Below are 17,927 nucleotides of genomic sequence, written 5' to 3'. Positions count from 1 at the left end.
TTAAACCTGCGCCGCCCTTGTGAACATTCTGACACGCAGTCTTTCAATTCACCAAATGAAATTTCTTCCTGTCTTCCTTACCATGCCAAAGGAAGTCCCGTCTGAGTTTTTCAAGCTTGCCCAAGATCGCATTTGGGCATTTGAACAAAGACATGAAGTATAAGGGCATGGTTTGGCACCCCCAAAAAAAAAGAAGAAAAAAAAGAAAGAAAGAAAAGATAAGTACTTGCACTTCCATCTTGCAAGAAAGTGCTCAAATTTGTCGATGACTTTGTCCCACAAAGATTTTGGAGGCTTTCCTAAAGCATAAAGGAAGACCAACAAAGGTAGTCGGTCAGGCAATCGAACGAGCCTGCAAAAAGAGAAGCCTCTGCTTCTTCCATATTAACACTAAACATCTTGGACTTGGAGAGGTTGACTTTAAGCCCTAATATCGCCTCGAAGCAACGAATAACCGCACGGAGATTGCTGATTTTAAGCTGATTAGGTTCGCAAAAGAGAAGGGTGGCATCTGCAAATTGAACATGAGAGATTGGGGCGTCTATCCCTCTAATTGCGCACCCTCCTATGATACCGGCTTCTTGACCTCTTTTTAACATTCTAGAGAGGGCCTCCCCGACGATAAGGAATAGAAAAGGTGATAAAGGATCCCCTTGCCGTAGCCCCCCTTGAGCTTCCAAAGAAGCCTTTGGGCCCCATTGAGGACGATCAAGAACATGGCAGAGGTAACACATTCCTTAATCCAGAGACGCCATTTAGCCCCAAAGCCCATCCGATGCAGCATGTATTGAAGGAATTCCCAATCAACATGATCATAAGCCTTTTCAATATCTAACTTGCATAGCAGAGATTTGGAACCCGATTTGTGAATGGAATGAAGACATTCATTCACAATCAAAGCACTATTAATGATCTGCCTTCCCGCAATGAATGCACTTTGATTCTCCAATATAATCTTTCCCATGACCTTTCTCAACCTTGACGCTAGGACTTTAGCCAGAATCTTGTAAGGGCCACCCAACAGACTTATTGGCTTGAAATCCTTTAAAGAGACGGCACCTTGGATTTTGGGAATGAGAGCAATGAATGAGGCTCCGAGGGCCTTGGATAGCCTACCTCTTTCATAAAATTCTGATATGAATTCCATAATGTCTCCTTGCACCATATCCGAAAAAAACTGAAAAAAGGCTACCGGAATTCCATAATGTCTCCTTGCACCAAGAATTCTAGAGAATACCTGTGCATATCGTATCGCCTGACTGCCATACACAATATATTGGCTGATATCTGCGATATTTGTAAACATCGAGGCTGAAGACTTCCCTCTTCTAGGTGGTGGATAGTTTAGCTTTTAACATTTTCAACTTTTTGAAAAACTTGAAGCCCGCATGATGCTTAATTTCAAAAGATGACCACCGATCGAAAACTAAGGTTCGGAATCCTTCGTCTTCTAACCAAGCTACCTCGAACCTGAAGGTCTTGGGACCCTAGTTACTCACTTCCACTAGTAGTAGGACAGGACAATGATCTGACACAGGCTTAGGAAGGCCCCTCTGACAGGAAAGGGAACTTATGAATCCAGTTGGGGGTATCTATCCAAAAGAAACATAGAAGGGGAAGCTTGACCATTAGACCAAGTAAACACACCCCTTCGAAATCTACGAGGATCTCCAGAGAGCTTCCCTTGACAACAGTCTGATACCTCTCTGAGATATAAGTTGAAAAAGGGCCACATAATCCTCTTCTCTATCTCCAAGTACCATCCCTAGCAGTCTATCGACATGGCATATAGCATCCTTGACCCATCTTTTTATCCCTGACAGCAACAACCAGACCTTCCACACTATCAATGGAGAGGATGTGGGAATGCATGTTACCAGGAGGAATCCAGATATCCTCCATACAGAAGGCAACCTGAATAGGGAAAATATCCGAAGTTTCCTCACAACCATGAGAGACAGCCGACTTATGCTAAAAAATGACATTCCCGTCTTCTTGGGCTACGTCTAAGGAAAGGCTATCAGAGGAGAAGCAATTAGAGCAAATGAAACACAATCTGCCTCACCACTAACATCCCAAAGATATCCCGACAGACCTGAGGAAGAAGAAGGTGGGGTATGAAATGACTCCGAGAGAAAATGTGAATAAGGAGGGGGGCACACATGGGAGAGAAATTATCCCCATGAGCCAACATACCTGGATTGTTCACACAAGCAGGGGACACCACACGAATAGATGAAAAGAGTAAGACATTAGGCTCTGATTCTCGAGACCCCTTGCTAGCTGGTGAAGATACGAAGGAGGCTGAACATGTGTCACTGGAGCTGCCTGAGCTATCGTTACATCTGTCCTTGAGATCATTTCTCTGGGATTTGCCATCTTCAACAGTCCCTATGGGGACATGCATCGGCCTCTGAGGTTAGAGAGGCGGTGGACTGACAATGACATTTGTCCTTTGTCTCTCATAAATACAAAGGGTGGCAAACAACAACACACCATCAACATTCAGGATATGTTGTGAATCCTCACCTGACTACCTCTTGAGGCACAATCATTCAGGATAGGGGCACATGGCTGAAACTCCTCACTCGAGACATGTAGGAGATCAAAAGAGAGGACCCCTTCAACTGACGTGGCGAAATCCTAAGCCTGTGATCATAAGGGACCATTGAGGGGAGGATCGGAGCACTATATGAAGCAGGTCCACCACTGACAGGAGCCAGCTCGAGACAAGGAAATGAAGGATCTGGGTGGACAGGTGGGTGGTGAGAGTCTCACCTTCAGCAAGTCAGGCTTACAAACGGCATTCTCATTGGAGAATGATCCAATAAAACATTGAGTATGTGTCAGAAACACAAGAAAATGAGATATTATTGTGTTTTACATTTTTCCTTTTTCTAAGATTTTCCTTTTTTTCCTCCCCCCAAAAGATTTGGCACTGATGCACTTCAATATGGGGCTGACACAGTCCAATAAGCCTTATATTGTATTGTTTTTGGGTGGGGCTGACATGGCCTCTGAATTGACCCGAGAACCTTGGTTGTGAGCACGTATATTGTTGTCGAAGAAGTAAAGATCGCATTAAGGAGGATGAGGAAAGAAAGAGCCACTTGAATAGATTATATACTTACCGAAGTGTGGAAGATACTGGACAAAATTAGATTTTTTATTTAACTAGTTTTTCTATAAGCTTTTGCCTAAGAAAGGGCCAGATATCGGAGGAGAAGCATTGTAATTGCTTATTTACAAGAACAAGGGAGACAAACAGAACTGCATGAACTTTTAAATAATACAATTCGAGTGTGGAAGATACTGGACAAAATCAGATTTTTTATTTAACTAGTTTTTCTATAAGCTTTTGCCTAAGAAAGGGCCAGATATAGGAGGAGAAGCATTGTAATTGCTTATTTACAAGAACAAGGGCGACAAACAGAACTGCATGAACTTTTAGGGGATCAAACACATTGGTAATGCTATGAAGCTCTGGGAGAGGAGGTGGAATAAAAGCGAAGACCAGAAACAAGGCTATTAAAAAATCAATTTGGCTTTATCCCAGGGACATCAACAATTGAATTCTACGAAGACAATTGGTGGAAAAAATAGAGATCAGAGGAATAATCTACACATTGTTTCATAATCATAGACCTTAAGAAAGGGTATTATGGGGTCAATGATAAGGAGGAAATAGTTCTTAGTAGGATATATTGGCATTATTGAAGACATGTACTAAGGTACTGTTATAAGAGTGAGAATGGCCTATAGTGAGATGTGTTTCGACCAGTAGTGGGTCTTTTTCAGGGGTCGACTACAACTTTACCTTTCTGCACTATTTATAAATGAATTAATTGCTAGCGTCCATGATATGATTCCTTAATGGGCGTTGTTTGCAGATGACATGGTGTTGGTCGGCAATCGTCATGACCAGAGGAGGCAAATGCTAAATTGGTCATTTGGAGGAATGCTCTGTAGTCTAGAGACATACAAATTAACAGAACCACTGAGTATTTGGAAAGCAACTTACTGTTGTTGGGGATGAAGCTTTCATCGAGTAAGAACTGTTATAGAGGGTTGGCAGTGGAGGAGGAAAGCCTGATCTATCTTTTCATTTCTTGTGAGGGTGAGAACATGGTTTGGTGCACTCGGCTTCATAGAAACGTTCTTGAAGAAGAGATGGAAGGTGTCCTGCCTCATGTGCCTTCTACATCGCTCAAAGTCTAAATTTGCAGGTGCGGATTAATGGCTATGGAACGTGGATAAATTTGGGCTGAATTTTGGTCAAATATTTCTATCTGGCTGCAGCCCTTACGGCAGGGCATCACAACCATGATGGCTTGGTCCACCCTACGAGCTTCTTTTGGAAATATGGAGGTCCTCACCAGGCCCTCGCTTTGTTGTGTAACGTGGGTAGAAACAAAGTGCTTACGATGGATAGTCTCATGAAAGAGGCCTCATTATTATCAATGGTTGTCCTTTGTGCTTTTGGGAGTTGGAATGATGAGGTTCCTCTTTCTGCATTGCCCTAATGGCTGAATTAGTCTTGGGGAAAGTCTTCTCCCTCTTGCGAGTTGGTTGGGAGATGCCCCCCATCTAATGGGGTCTTCTTCAGTGCCTAGGATAGAGCGGGTATGGGATGTAAGACCAGGAAGACTCTGTGGTGGATAGTTATGCTCACTGTGTGATGGTCGGTGTGGAAAGAGCACAACGAATGAATTTGTTGTAATTCTGGAGACCACCTGATGAGTTCTTCCTCAAAGCTAAATGTCTTGTTTTGGAAAGGGTTGAGCTTTTTTTGCTTATGGGGATCCTTTGGGCTTTTTTTTTAAGGTCGTTGGGGTTTCCCTTCTTATATTCTGGATGATGCCTTATCATCCTTCGTTTTAGTTCAATAATCTTTTGGTATCCTTCAAAACATAAAAAAAAGAACAATTATAGAGGGTGACATTCGATTATTCAAAACGATGGGGAGATTGTTGATGACGAATCAAATAGGATTAGAGCAACGTGGATGAAGTGGGATGTTCCTCCAGAGTGTTTGTGTGATTGTTGCATACTTGTGAAACTTAAGGCCTGTTTGTTTAGAGATAAAACAATGGAATTGTGTGGAAAATAATCCATTTTCCTTTGGCAGGACATACTCTGCTAATTCAGGAACCAAAAAAGAAAAAGAAAAAAAGAATAAAAAGAGGAAAACATTTTCCGTTTCCACAGGATTTCACCACAAAATGAGGTCAAATCTTTCTTACGTAGAAGGTTTTAAAATTCCTTTCCATCAGTTGGTGAGGATTATGGCTAATTGTTAAATGCCACATAAATTCCCACCTAAACTGGCAGAGGAGCTTATATAGTACCCCACCACAACATTTTCCCTTTTAGTCACCACACTCCCATAGACCCAACTTGCAAGTTGCAACCTACCATAGCCACCATAGCCACAATTTTGCCTTTTCCAACCTCTCTGCCATGGCCACTGCTTCCCATCTCTATATGGCAGTCATACGACAACTCCAAATTAGTATTATCGTCACCATGACAGTTTGTCACCTTGACTGTTTCAAACCTCTGCAACTCCCTCCAAAGAGTCCATCTCAAGCGTCGGCTGCATCTCTGGCTCTCAGATCTGCGATGGCACATATTCCTATCAAAGGGTATATGGTATTGCAATATGCTAATGATTTGAATACTTGGGTCTCTAACCATATGTTTTTCTTCTCTCTCTCTCTCTCTCTCTCTCTCTCTCTCTCTCTCTCTTTCTAAAAAAAACATATGTTTTTCTCCTTTATCTGAGAATTGGATTTGCACACAGCTTTGGTACTGCATAGCTAGTACATGGCTACCTTATGTACGATTGATAAGTGTGGCCCATTTATATTCTAGTGTACCGGATTTACTGGATAACATATTTACTGTATGGCAGATATATTAGCACAGCCTATTCATATTCCAGTGGATCTGATTTAGCGGACAACATGTTTACACAGCAGGTTTATGTGCGGCCCACTTATCTTCCAGTGTATCTGATTTAGTGGACAAATGTTTAGTAGATAGCAGGTTTATAAGTGTGGCCCACACAGATTGGATGAGGCCTAGGAAAGGTATACCCAAGGTGGCCCTTGTAGTCTTTGATAAGGTGTCTTTCTCCCTTGGTAATGGATCCAAAATTAGATTATGGTTGGATTTGTGGTGTGAATCCCCCACCCTGGCTGAATCTTTACCTGCTCTCTTTGCCATCAGTCCCAAACCTAATATTCTTGGGCTGACTGTTTTGTGGAAGAAAAAGAGATGGAGGTGTTTGGCTCCCCCCCCCCCCCCCTGTAGAAATCTTTCCCTTGTTGAAATCCAGGAGTTTTCTCAGTTACTGTCTCAATTGTAGGATTGATTGCTGTCCTTAAACTTGGAAGATTTCCTGCATTGGTCACTGGCGAGTTTTGGTCTTTTCTCTGTCCACTTGCTTTATAAATCTCTGGCTATCAGATTCTTTGCCCTATTGTCACATGAGTCCAGTGTGGTCTTACAGAGAAGTGTGTGCTGACGATTGATAATTTGAGGAAAAGAGAATGTCTCTTCCAAATGTTTATTTGCTTTGCCTTAGGGCATAGGACATAGTAGATCACCTCTTTATTCACTGCCCATTTTCCTTGGACATCTGGTGGAGTGTTCTTCGCTTGGCGGGGGTCTTGTGGGCTATGCCCAATTCTATTGATGACCTCTTCAGCACTTGGCATGCGGATCCAGTAGGAGCCTTAAGGAAAAGGAAATGGAGGGTGTCCTTTTGGCAGTTCTATGGGTTGTCTGGGCAGAGAGGAATAATTACTTTTTCAGAAACCTTAGTATTTCCTCGGATGGGGTGTTTTCTAGAGTCCTAGGGCTGTTCAGGGATTGGGCACCTTAGTTTTTTATTTTTATTTTTATTTCTATTTCCAGAGTCTTCTCTCCAGCTTTGGGGAAGTTTGTTGTATTTATGTTCTTGCTTTTGTTTCTCCTTGTTTTGTTTTATCTTTGTTTTTCTTTGTAGCTCTTTTCTTTTGGCTTTGCCTAATAAAATTCTCATCTTTCAAAAAAAGAAGAACAAAGGATTGGATGAGGGCTGACAACAGGGGACACTAAAGTTGGAGCCAAAGGCATCTATCTTCTTGTTTGAACATTGTATCCTAGCATGGATGTTTATGATGTCCTCTTTTCCTGGGGGATCACGGGAACATTTAAATAGGATATCTGAACTTTTACTTGCCAATCCAAACACATGAAATGGAAATGGTGAAGGAAAAGCATCTCCACGTCAATTCTTGCTGCAAAACAAGCATGTGGAAGGTAATCCATTTCCACCTCTGCCGATGTCAGATTTCCATGTTTTGGGATTTCATGGTAGTTTCCATTTCGATATTTTGGTTCCTTACTAAACAATCAGGTCCTTAAGGAAAATTTTCATAAGACAACTGTTCAACTGGCTATACTTTATGGGGCGGATTCTTGGGAAGTTGGAAGCAACATGAGCAGAGATTGAGTGTTTTCTGAAGCCGCTTAGTAGTAGTTCCGATAAGAGAAGATTACGGAGAACTGTTTGAGATGGTTAGATCACATTCTGCCAGGGAGAGAAGCATTGATTAGGGTCGAAGGGCCTGAAAAGAGGATAGGAGGAAGACATAAGAGGACTTGCATTGAGGTGGTGAAAAGGGTTATGAAGGTGTGTTCACTTACCAAGCACAGGGCCTTAGAAGGGATTGATTGGCATATCTGTATTTGCAAAGCTGACCCCAAATAACTGGGATGTGGATAATGATGATAAAGTTGGGTAATTATGTTTATTATAATTACGACTTTAAGATGCTTTGAAGCAGTTTCGGGTTTGAAAATCAATATGGCCAAATCTAAAGTTTATGGGGTGAACGTCTCGAATTAGGATCTCTCTGCTTACACTGACATTTTGGGCTGTTCAGCGGTTTCTTTTCCTATGACGTTCGTCGGTCTCCCCCTCGTTGTAGGCCTCCCCCCGGATAGTGATGTGGGAAAAAATTGTGGACAAGATTCAAAGGAAACTTGCTACATGGCAATGCCGATATCTTTCGATCGGATGCAGGATCACTCTCATTAAAGCTGCGTTGTCCAACCTTCCAGTTTATTTCATGTCTCTCTACAGATACTCGGCCTCAATCTTGAAACGTATTGATCGGCTTAGACGAAACTTCCTTTGGTGTGGTAAGGAGAATCATAAGAAATTTCATCTTATGGATTGGACGGAAGTGTGTAGTCATTTTAGGAATGGGGGAGCTAATATAAAAAATCTTAAGATAATGAATTCGGCCCTTTTGGGCAAGTGGGCCTGGAGACTGGGCAAGGAATCTGAGGCGCTGTGGAACATCATCGTCAAGGGCAAATATGGATTGTCTCCTGGTGGCTGGTGGACTAAGGACAATTCCTCGTATAGGGCCTCTTATGTCTGGAAAGGTATCCTTCGACATAAAGCAGCTGTGATTACCAATATAGGTTTCGATCTGGGAAATGGAACGACAGTCAGGTTCTAGGAAGACCAGTGGATGGGAGATTGCACTCTGAAAAGTAGATTTCCTGGTGTTTATCGTATTGCTGCTGATAAAGAGAGTATGATAGCAAGTTATTACTCGCAGACTGGAACCGGCAGGGTTTGGGAAATTAATTATGTCAGGAATCTTCACGATCGGGAGGTGGAGGAATATGTGGATCTGCTTCATTGCCTCTCCAATGTCTCTCTGGAAATCTCCTCTCCAGATAATTTGATCTGGAAATGTGACAAGTCCAGCAACTTTTCGGTGAAATCGTTATATTCTGTTCTTGCCCCCAATTCTTCCTCTTCATCACAGGTCTTCCCGTTTATTTGGAAATATGCCGCTCCCCCCAAATACATCTGTTTTGGATGGCTTGCAGCCATGAACCGGATCCTCACGATCGATAATCTCAGGAAGAGAGGGATGCAGATTGTCAATATCTGTCTCTGTTGTATGCGAAGCGAGGAGACTGTTGACCATCTCTTGGTCCACTGCCCCTTTATCACACAGATTTGGTGGGACTTTTGGTCTATATTCAATATTGTTGGCTGCCTCCCTAACTTTGCAGCGTCCTTGCTAGCAGCTTGGCAGGGCCCTAAGTTAGGTAAAGTGAAAACCCGTATTTGGAGAATGGCGATTATCGCTATCTGGTGGGCAGTCTGGAAGGAAAGGAATGAAAGATGCTTTAACGACTCCCAGTCTACAGCCAAATCTGTGGGATCCTTTGCCAAAAAGTTGATTTTTGAATGGGTGTCGAATGTTTTGGGCTTAAAAGACTATAATCTTGTTTTCTTAGGATTATAGGTTGCTTTGGTTCTGCTATCTCAGCGGTCCTGCCTTGTATGTTTTCTCTCTTTTTTAATACAATATCATCGTTACTTTAAAAAATAAATAAATTATGTTTAGTATAACTCTATGTGTAATTGTGTTCTATAGCAATTTTCTTTAGTCCTGAACACTTCTGGGCTCCAGTTTTCTTTAGCACTGGATATTGAGTAATTTCTGGGTTTTTATCTGCAGTTCTTGCCTGAATGCAATACCGGACTTGCTAACTGGTATCCTTTATCTTGTAAATGATGAGCAGGTGCTTTGGCCTGAATGTGGTTGGCAGCCGGTGTCTTTGACTGATTTAATTACTGCTGCTTCAGTAAAAAAAGTTTATAGAAAAGCAACCTTGTGCATCCATCCTGATAAAGTGCAACAGAAAGGTGCAAATCTTCAACAGAAGTACATTGCAGAAAAAGTGTTCGACCTTCTTAAGGTACTTCATGAAATTTGGATTTCTAAGTGATTGTTTGTTTCATTTTACTTCTGTAACATACTGCCTATTTTTCATGCATTTTGATCAAATGAGGTTATCAGGTTCAAATGATATTTCACATTTATAATCCTCGATTTTGGACCAACTGCACGTGTTTATGCATGGGAAGCTGATTGTAGTTTGATTGCTACAACATTTGGTAACAAGTGCATTTTTTTGTGGTAACATGTGGTTATAGTTTTGCTTGTCTCTTGGATCGTTCTTTAGGTGTGAGGTTTATACATTTCTTTTTTCGTTGGATCGCATGTGTCTAAATGGGCATTTGCAGGGCATCTTGGAGTTGGATGAATCCATCTCATTCATTTCGGTTTGGATGTTGGAGTGTTCTTAAGGTAGCTTGTATCTGCATAACATGTTGCCGAAGTTCACATGCATGGGAGTTGACATGTGTTGCTGCTGGTTTTCCTGCCACTTCAATGGGTATTGAAGGAGGAAATAAAGCAAATGGGTAGTCTAGTCTCCTTTATAAAATTATCATGGAATTATACATTCAAGTCTCCTTAGTATGCAGTCGACACGGGCGAGTTGTGACAATTCAGACTGAGTCAACTCTCTTGCGACTCACATGAACCTTTTCGAGGACAACTGTCTGGGGCTTACCCATAATGTTTATTGGCAATCCATTCTGTTAATCTGATGAGCCTATCCATGATTGCTCCTAGCCTATATTTCAGGCCAAAAATGTATTCAGTTGTTCCACAGCAGTGGGAACAATGGGGGAGAATGCCCACCATATAAAATTTTGCAATTGTGTTTGGGACCCACCGTCGTGTACATATAACCATCCAATCCCTTCGTAAGTGCGTCCTATCAAGATGAAGGGACTCTGAAAATATCATGCTGCTCTGAAATTCAAGTGACCCACACCTCTTGAATTTAGAAGCTCATGGCACATATTTACAGCGTTGCCATTTGTGTGGTCCATCTAAGTTTTGAATTGGCTTGATTTTTGGGTGTCTTATCATCGTGGTGGGCCACGCATGATGCACTGTTTAGATTCCACACGGACATTAAGATGGCTCCACTAACTACTTAATATAGTCGACATGACTTGTACACGAGTTGCTGTTTTGTGTTTACGGCTACTACCTGGTGTTGGTGATAACTGTTTCTGCATTTGAATTTTTTAAAAAAAAGCTTTGAGACTTTGGCAAAGTGTGATGGATGATGCACTGGCATTTAGAAGTTGCATTAGGTGGAATATGATTAATTCAAGATAATTGTCCAATTTATGGGGCCCAGACTCCCAGTTTAGATGCATATGAAACAAGTATTTTGTTTATTTGATCATTTGACTAACGGATTGGTGGAAATTTATTGGATGGTTAGAAATTAAAAATATGCAATGTTCCTATATGAACAAACAAGTAGTCACAATATCAGAGGTTGGGATTGTTCAACCAATTTGATATTGAGACTGTTAACTTAGAGATGGCCAGATCCACAATCTAGTTGGTTTAATTTAAGTTAATGTATTCCACTTGCACAAGTACAACTTACAAATGCTTGTGTATCCAAGCGCCATTCTCTGCCAGAGTATCGAGTAACTCCTGTTTGAATTTTGAGTATTTGACAGAGTTACTTAATATCTGGCAGAGCATGGCGCTTGATAGTTGATACACATGCACTCAGAAATTGTATGCATGGCATACATTAACACAAATTAAACTGTCAAGATGATTGTGAAGCACATTATTTTCTGAGTCACAGTACCAAAACCAGATTGGTTGAACAATTCTAAACTCTGGTTCATGGATATTTGTTTTTTGAAATAAGACCGTCGGACCACAGTGGTGACACATTCTTCTCACATATGGCACTTTATACAGCATAATACATCAATATGAACCATCTAAATTGTGGGACGTTGTGGATGGAACATCTCTCTAAGACTGAAGTGATGAAAAATCCCAACCATCTGATTGGGACTAAATGGAGCCTCGATTGAGTGTATGAACCTGTGTTTGCCAATATGGACCGGTATCTTCAGTGACCAATATGGCTTGCCAAATTGGTTTTTAAACCTTGGGTGATATAGAACTTGTCTTCAGGCTTTGCATTTGTAGGTCAGTGTAGATGTTCCTTTTCTTTTCTTTTTTGGAGTGATAGTGGTGTCACTCATTTTGTGGCCTCCAACCCCCCAACCCACTCCCCCCCCCACTCTTCTGCACTTAATAAATTTAGTTACCTCCTAGAAAAAGAATGTTTTATGAGGCTTCATTTAGGTTCTGGTAAGATTACAAGAGCTCATGGGGCTGGCGTTACCTTAACACTGCTACTTTCTGGTTTTTTGCTGTGCGACACACATTGACGCTCAACATGAAACAACACTTCAAAATCCTAGCCCTCTGGTTGGGACTAAATGGAGCCTAGATTGAGCGTATGAGCCTGTGTTTGCCAATATGGGCTGGTATCTTCAGTGACCAATATGGCTTGCCAAACCGGTTTTTAAACCTTAGGTGATGTAGAACTTGTCTTTGCGCTTTGCATTTGTAGGTCAGTGTACATGTTCCTTTTTTTTTTGGAGTGATAGCGGGGTCACTCATTTTGTGGCTGGTGTAACCTTGATACTATACTTTCTGGTTTTTTTTTGCTGTGCCAAACACTTGGGCACTCAACATGAAATAACACTTCAAAATCTGTGGACAAAATGTCCTAGGGATGTAATTGAAAAGTTCAACATGGACACTTTGGTTGATCTGTCCAAACACATCTTTGTTAAGTACTCATCCATCTTTTTCAAAAATTTTTATGTGAATTTTTTTTTGTAGAGTTGAGGTTTTTTGCTCCTTACCCTCATACTCTCCCATTTTCTTGGTATGGAAGAAACTATTCTCATGGACTTTCCCTAACACTCTAGGTTTAAGTTAATTTTTATAATACTTTTCAAGTACATTGGCCATTTAAAAAAGAAATCACAAGTCTTTTTTTTTTTTGTTGGGCTTATCAGAATCTTTAAAGAAAGCAAGCGGTGTTTAGTTTATGATTCATACAAGCTACTATTTCTTGAGATGATTATTGCATGATTTTTTATATTTTTTTATTGATTATTTTTTAGTTTAGATTACTATTAATTGATTTCCATTAGAACCATGTCAATTTAATGGGTATCGAAAGTGTTGTTCAGAAAATCCATTCATTTTTGGGAGGACAAGATCATTTAGAGGTGAGATTTCCTCTGTCCTGGGGGTTGGTTCTTGCATTTGGTTTTGAGAGGACAGTGTGTAAGGAAAGCCCTTTTAGTTCTGCTTTCCCTTCCCTCTACAGAGATGCCAGAGAGAAGGGGCCTATAGTTCCTCTTTCTGTGTCTTGGTCTGGAGATTGTTAACCTTTCCCATCTTGATGGAGCTTTTAGAGGGTCAGGTTATTCTACCGAAGGGGATAGATCGGTGTGGACCCATGCTCATCTTCCACTTCTGTTTTGGACCCCATTCGTCATATTTGTAGGTACCTGGGACCTTGTGTTGTTTCTTTTAGATGGCTAGTCGGCAAAAACAAAGTGCTCATGTTTGACCATTAAAAAATAGATGCTTATCCCAATGGATGCATCTTGTGCTTGCGGGATGTGGAGACAGTGGTTCAACTGTTTTGCATTGTTCTTTTGCACTGAAGATTTGGTGGAATTTTTTTGTAGTTTGTCAGAAGTAAATTGGGTGATGCTAGGAGGATTGGAAATCTTTTTAACATGTGGCACCTTGAAAAAAGAGGGAGGAAAAAGAGAACCCTTGGCAGCCTATTTTGCTAACCGTTCTTTGGACGGTTTTTATCTTGATAATTGGATTTTTAGTGATAGATTATATGCTCTGGAGCATATCATTCTAAATGCGAAGTGGTTGGTAGTAGAGTGGGCCAGGGCCTCAGATGCCATTGCTGGCTGTCATGTTGAGGCCTTCCAGAGTAGTTCGTGATCTGATGATTCTTTGTCATCTTTCTTGTATTTTCTCCTCTTTTGTATTTTAACCCATGAAAGCAAAATAACAAGAAAATCTTGTTAAACAAAGCTTTCTTCAAACAAGATGTCCATGAAGTGTTCTACATGCTTCGACATTATAAACATTGAGAAATGCCAGAATCATGGTGGTTGTGCTTTTTGTTATTGTTGGATAAATATCATCAGTTCAATTAATGGGCATGTATATTATTATTTAATCCTTGAAACATGATAACAGGAAGCTTGGAACAAGTTAAATTCAGAGGAGCTCTTCTAAAGACCTTGAAGCCTTCTTTGCGGATGATTTTGGTAATTTGCATGTTGGGAGGGGCAAACAGCAAATGCGTTTTGCAGCTGCTTAATACCCCACGCAGTTGTTCCGGTGTAGTGCTTTACGGATGGTGCTTCCAATGTGCTGCTGCTGCCTTAGTAAGGACTCTTTGTTGTGTTTATGGCTGCTGTAAATGGCTTTTCATTGAGAAATACGGGTTAGAGAGGTGTGCTTATGTGGAAGTACGGCTGCTTTAGTCATGTGTAGAGTAGCAGCAGAGAGGGATGGCGTCATCCATGCCCCATTGTTCGGCCATCCCCTTTGATTTGTAAGTGGTTGTCTTATTCTTTTTCGTGATCATCAGGATCAGATCCTTGAACGATCGAAAACATTGAATGAATGCCGCTGGCGGCTGATGAGTTGTCTTAGATCATGAAGTCAAGCTGGCGATTTATGATTTTTGGTTAATTGTATTCTAAAACTTGACTGTCGAAACTATTTTTGGGTATCTACGATGAGTGGAATTACTTCTTAAATTTCGATCAGATTCGATCTAGGTCTGGTTGCTACTGTTTTGTCTTGCTGCATCTGTGAGCCGCAATCAAGCTGACTTTGCCATTCGTGCATCTATGAGCAGCAATCAAGCAAGCACTGGTAGAACTGTTGTTGAATTTCTATGAAGGGATAGCTGCTATTTACTAGCTGGAAACTCTTCCGATTTCCAGTTTTTTAGCTTTATGAATCCTTCGAAGCTCTGCACTTTTGAGTTGCAGAAACTAGAGCTGTACATGAGCTGAACCGGGTTGAGCTTGGCACAGCTCGGCTCAGTTCTGCCAGCAACCTATCCCGGCTGGAGTTCTGCTCGGCCTGGTCCTCGTGCCAGACTGGCCTGCTTGGGTCGGTTTGCTCATGATGTAGAGTGGTTTGCAGACACTTTCATGGCAAAGATGGACCAGAGAAGGCCTGATTGGAGGCGGAAATGATCCTGACCGTCAGAACCTTAAAACAGTCGTATCTTGCAAACTGGAATGAGTTTTTCGACATATTATATTATATATGATTTTGAGGCAGGAGAACTCACTTAAGCCAACCGACCCTGCTGCGTCGGGTTGCCCATGCCGGATTTGAGAGATTCCATCAGATCGACAGTCAAAAGTCTTGTTTAATTTCATTTTTACTATAAATAATAAGTTTTAAATTGACTATAACTTTTGATCCTTTTGAGTTGTAGAAATCATGCCCAACATGAAAAGGGCTTAGAAAAGTTAGGAGAATAACATGGTTGGACACTTATTATTTAGGGTGTTTGAGTTGGAGTCTTTAAGTCTAAAACTTTGTCTTATCTGAGTTCATTATTTAAAGAGTTGTAATTTCATTAAAAAAAAAATCATCAGTCAAATTATTTTGAATTTATTAGGAATTATTTATTCTTTTATCTCCCTTGGATTCGAGGAAGCTCTGTGAGGAGTCTAGAGAGCTCTTTGGATTTGGAGTAGTTGTCAGCAGCTCGCGCTGAGTTCGAGCTTGAGCCTTCGAGATGAGTTCGAGTTCAAGCTTTCAAATCGAGCATTTTCTTGTTAGTTTTTATACAGGTGGTCCTTTTTCTATATCATGTATAATATAAAATATAATATATGAATTAAGTTATATATATATATATATATATATATATATATATTAGTTATAACTTGAGCCAAACCATGTCAAGTTCAGGCCAAGCTTCGAGCTGATTCAAGTCGAACTTAGGCCAGCCTGAGCTGGGCTTTAAATCCTACTGAGCTAAAAAAATTCACCTTGGTTCGTGTCCAGCTCTAGCAGAAACTTTGAATTGCCTATATTTGATGAGTGCACTGGCCAGTATAAGTGCACCTACATGGTGGGGTGGGGTTCATCTGGTGAGCGGTTTGGATCGTTCACTCTTTGGAATGTTGGGACGGATTGGCTGCTGGCGGTGTTGTGTGGCTTTTGGAAAGATTCCGATTTGTAATAAACCATAGGCAATCTCTTGAAATTGTTTCTCAACACTAGTTCGGAACAGAGATGTTTTCCCAACTCCTATGAATTTTGTTAGGTAATATTTTGTAAGAGCACGAATTCAATGCACACAGCGAACGTGTTAAGGGTCATTCCAGGCCTGGAAAGCTCTGGAAATGAAATGTGTTTTCCTTGGAAGACTGGATTTTTCTTGTTTGAGATGAAAACCGGCCATGTGAACTGATTTCCATTTTGCAGCTTTTTCTCATAAAACCATTCAGAAATTGGGTTTAAATCAATTTTTAAGGCACGAAATGACCGTTGGAGGTGACAAATGCTCCATTCAAAGTTGAAACTATAAAGGAAGATAGATGGGAATTCATGGTTTTCCATTCATGTTACTTTTCTCGATTCACATTTTATGCAGTATCCAAATTTCCTTTTTCGATTTTTTGATTTTTCTCGTTTTCCCGCTATTCACAGACATCTCATATGATTCAAACTACTTTTTTCTTTTTCTTTTTCTTGAAATAAATGAGTTGCTTGTGAGATATCATCTTTGAAACATGTGGTTGATATCCATGATTAACCTGCTCGGTGAGACTCCAAGATGAGAGACCCACATCATTACTTCATCAGGATGACAGATACCATTCATATCATCCGACCAGAAATTGCTGCAATTTGATGCCTCAAATGGTTGGTTTGGGAAAAAAGAGAATTCAGCAGTCAGGCAACATTCACTATTTGAATACTTTGTTGGGCTATTTGCAGACAATGGTGGGGCCCACTTGAGTGAATGGTCCGTATTAAGCTGACTACACGTCCAAGTCGTACTGCATTGTCGAACTCACCTACGGTCAATATAGCCCATGAATCGAGAAGGTCCACTGTATATGTAGAAGCTTATCCCATGGCAACAAGGAACAGTCCCTGCGATGGGTAATAATGATGTTTTTTGAATCCCATCCCACCTAATACCGTGGGATCGGTCCGGCCAAACAGGCCCTTAACGTCTGTACACGTCTTGATACCGTCATGATTGTCTGATATTTGTATGGATGGGGAGATGCTTGCTTGCAGTAGTTTTAGGTAATCCGTGCACTGGAAAAGCTCTGTGAGTTCCACGGTGATGTGTGACATCTACTCCGTCCATTATTTTCACCCGTGCATTTTAGGATGTGAGCCCAAAAATAAGGGCGATTGGAACTATAAGTGGGCCACACCACAGGAAACAGCAGGGATAGGAATTCCCACTATCGAAACCTTCCTTCCTGGGGCCCATGAGCCAGACGCACTGTTCATAAGGTGAGTCCCACTAGGGTGAAGAGAAAACCAAAGATTAGCCTGATCCAATACTACTGTGGGCCCAAAGAACGTTTCAGTTATAGACGTACCATCCCTACTTTACCAGGTGGTGTGGCCCACTTTAGTTTCCTATCAGTCTGAATTTTGGGCCCACATCCTAACATGAGCTGCATGAAATGATTGACGGATTGGATGTCACTCACACATGACGTTGTGCTCCACAGAGCTTTTTATTACGCAGGCTACGTACAACAAGTGTAGTAGGTTAAATGCATGAGGGCCGGATCCACTTGAGAGCTTTGCATGACAGGCTCAGGCCTCTTTGGATTCGTGTATAGTACTGTATTGTATTATAATTGGGTATTGTTTATAGTACTGTATTATATTATAATAGACGTATTATGTCTGCATATTGTACAATTTTAATTGAGTTAGGTGGCCTATTTGACATATGGAACTTTCTGATTTTTAGCCCAAATGATTTTTATGTTGAAATGTACCAAATGAACGGCCCCGATCTTATACTGTATAGGTACCAGATATCATGTAATCGTACAAATTTCAAACTTTCATCCGCCGCCAAATACAATGCAATGAATATGA

At 41.0% G+C, this 17,927-nt stretch overlaps 1 protein-coding gene across 1 annotated transcript in view; it reads left to right on the top strand.

Annotated features, from left to right (window-relative positions):
* The window catches only part of LOC131242671 (auxilin-related protein 2-like), a 33,716-nt gene extending 19,144 nt beyond the window's left edge, over positions 1-14,572 (top strand). Inside the window, exons 7-8 of the mRNA XM_058241466.1 lie at positions 9,604-9,780; positions 14,010-14,572. Of these exons, the coding sequence (XP_058097449.1) occupies positions 9,604-9,780; positions 14,010-14,048 (216 nt within the window). The 3' untranslated portion in view covers positions 14,049-14,572. The remainder of the gene's footprint in view (positions 1-9,603; positions 9,781-14,009) is intronic.
* The last annotated feature ends 3,355 nt before the right edge of the window (positions 14,573-17,927 follow it).

The sequence above is a fragment of the Magnolia sinica genome, chromosome 4 (assembly GCF_029962835.1).
Source record: "Magnolia sinica isolate HGM2019 chromosome 4, MsV1, whole genome shotgun sequence".
In the NCBI taxonomy this organism is placed as follows: domain Eukaryota; kingdom Viridiplantae; phylum Streptophyta; class Magnoliopsida; order Magnoliales; family Magnoliaceae; genus Magnolia; species Magnolia sinica.
This window is presented reverse-complemented; position numbering and strand designations above follow the sequence as displayed.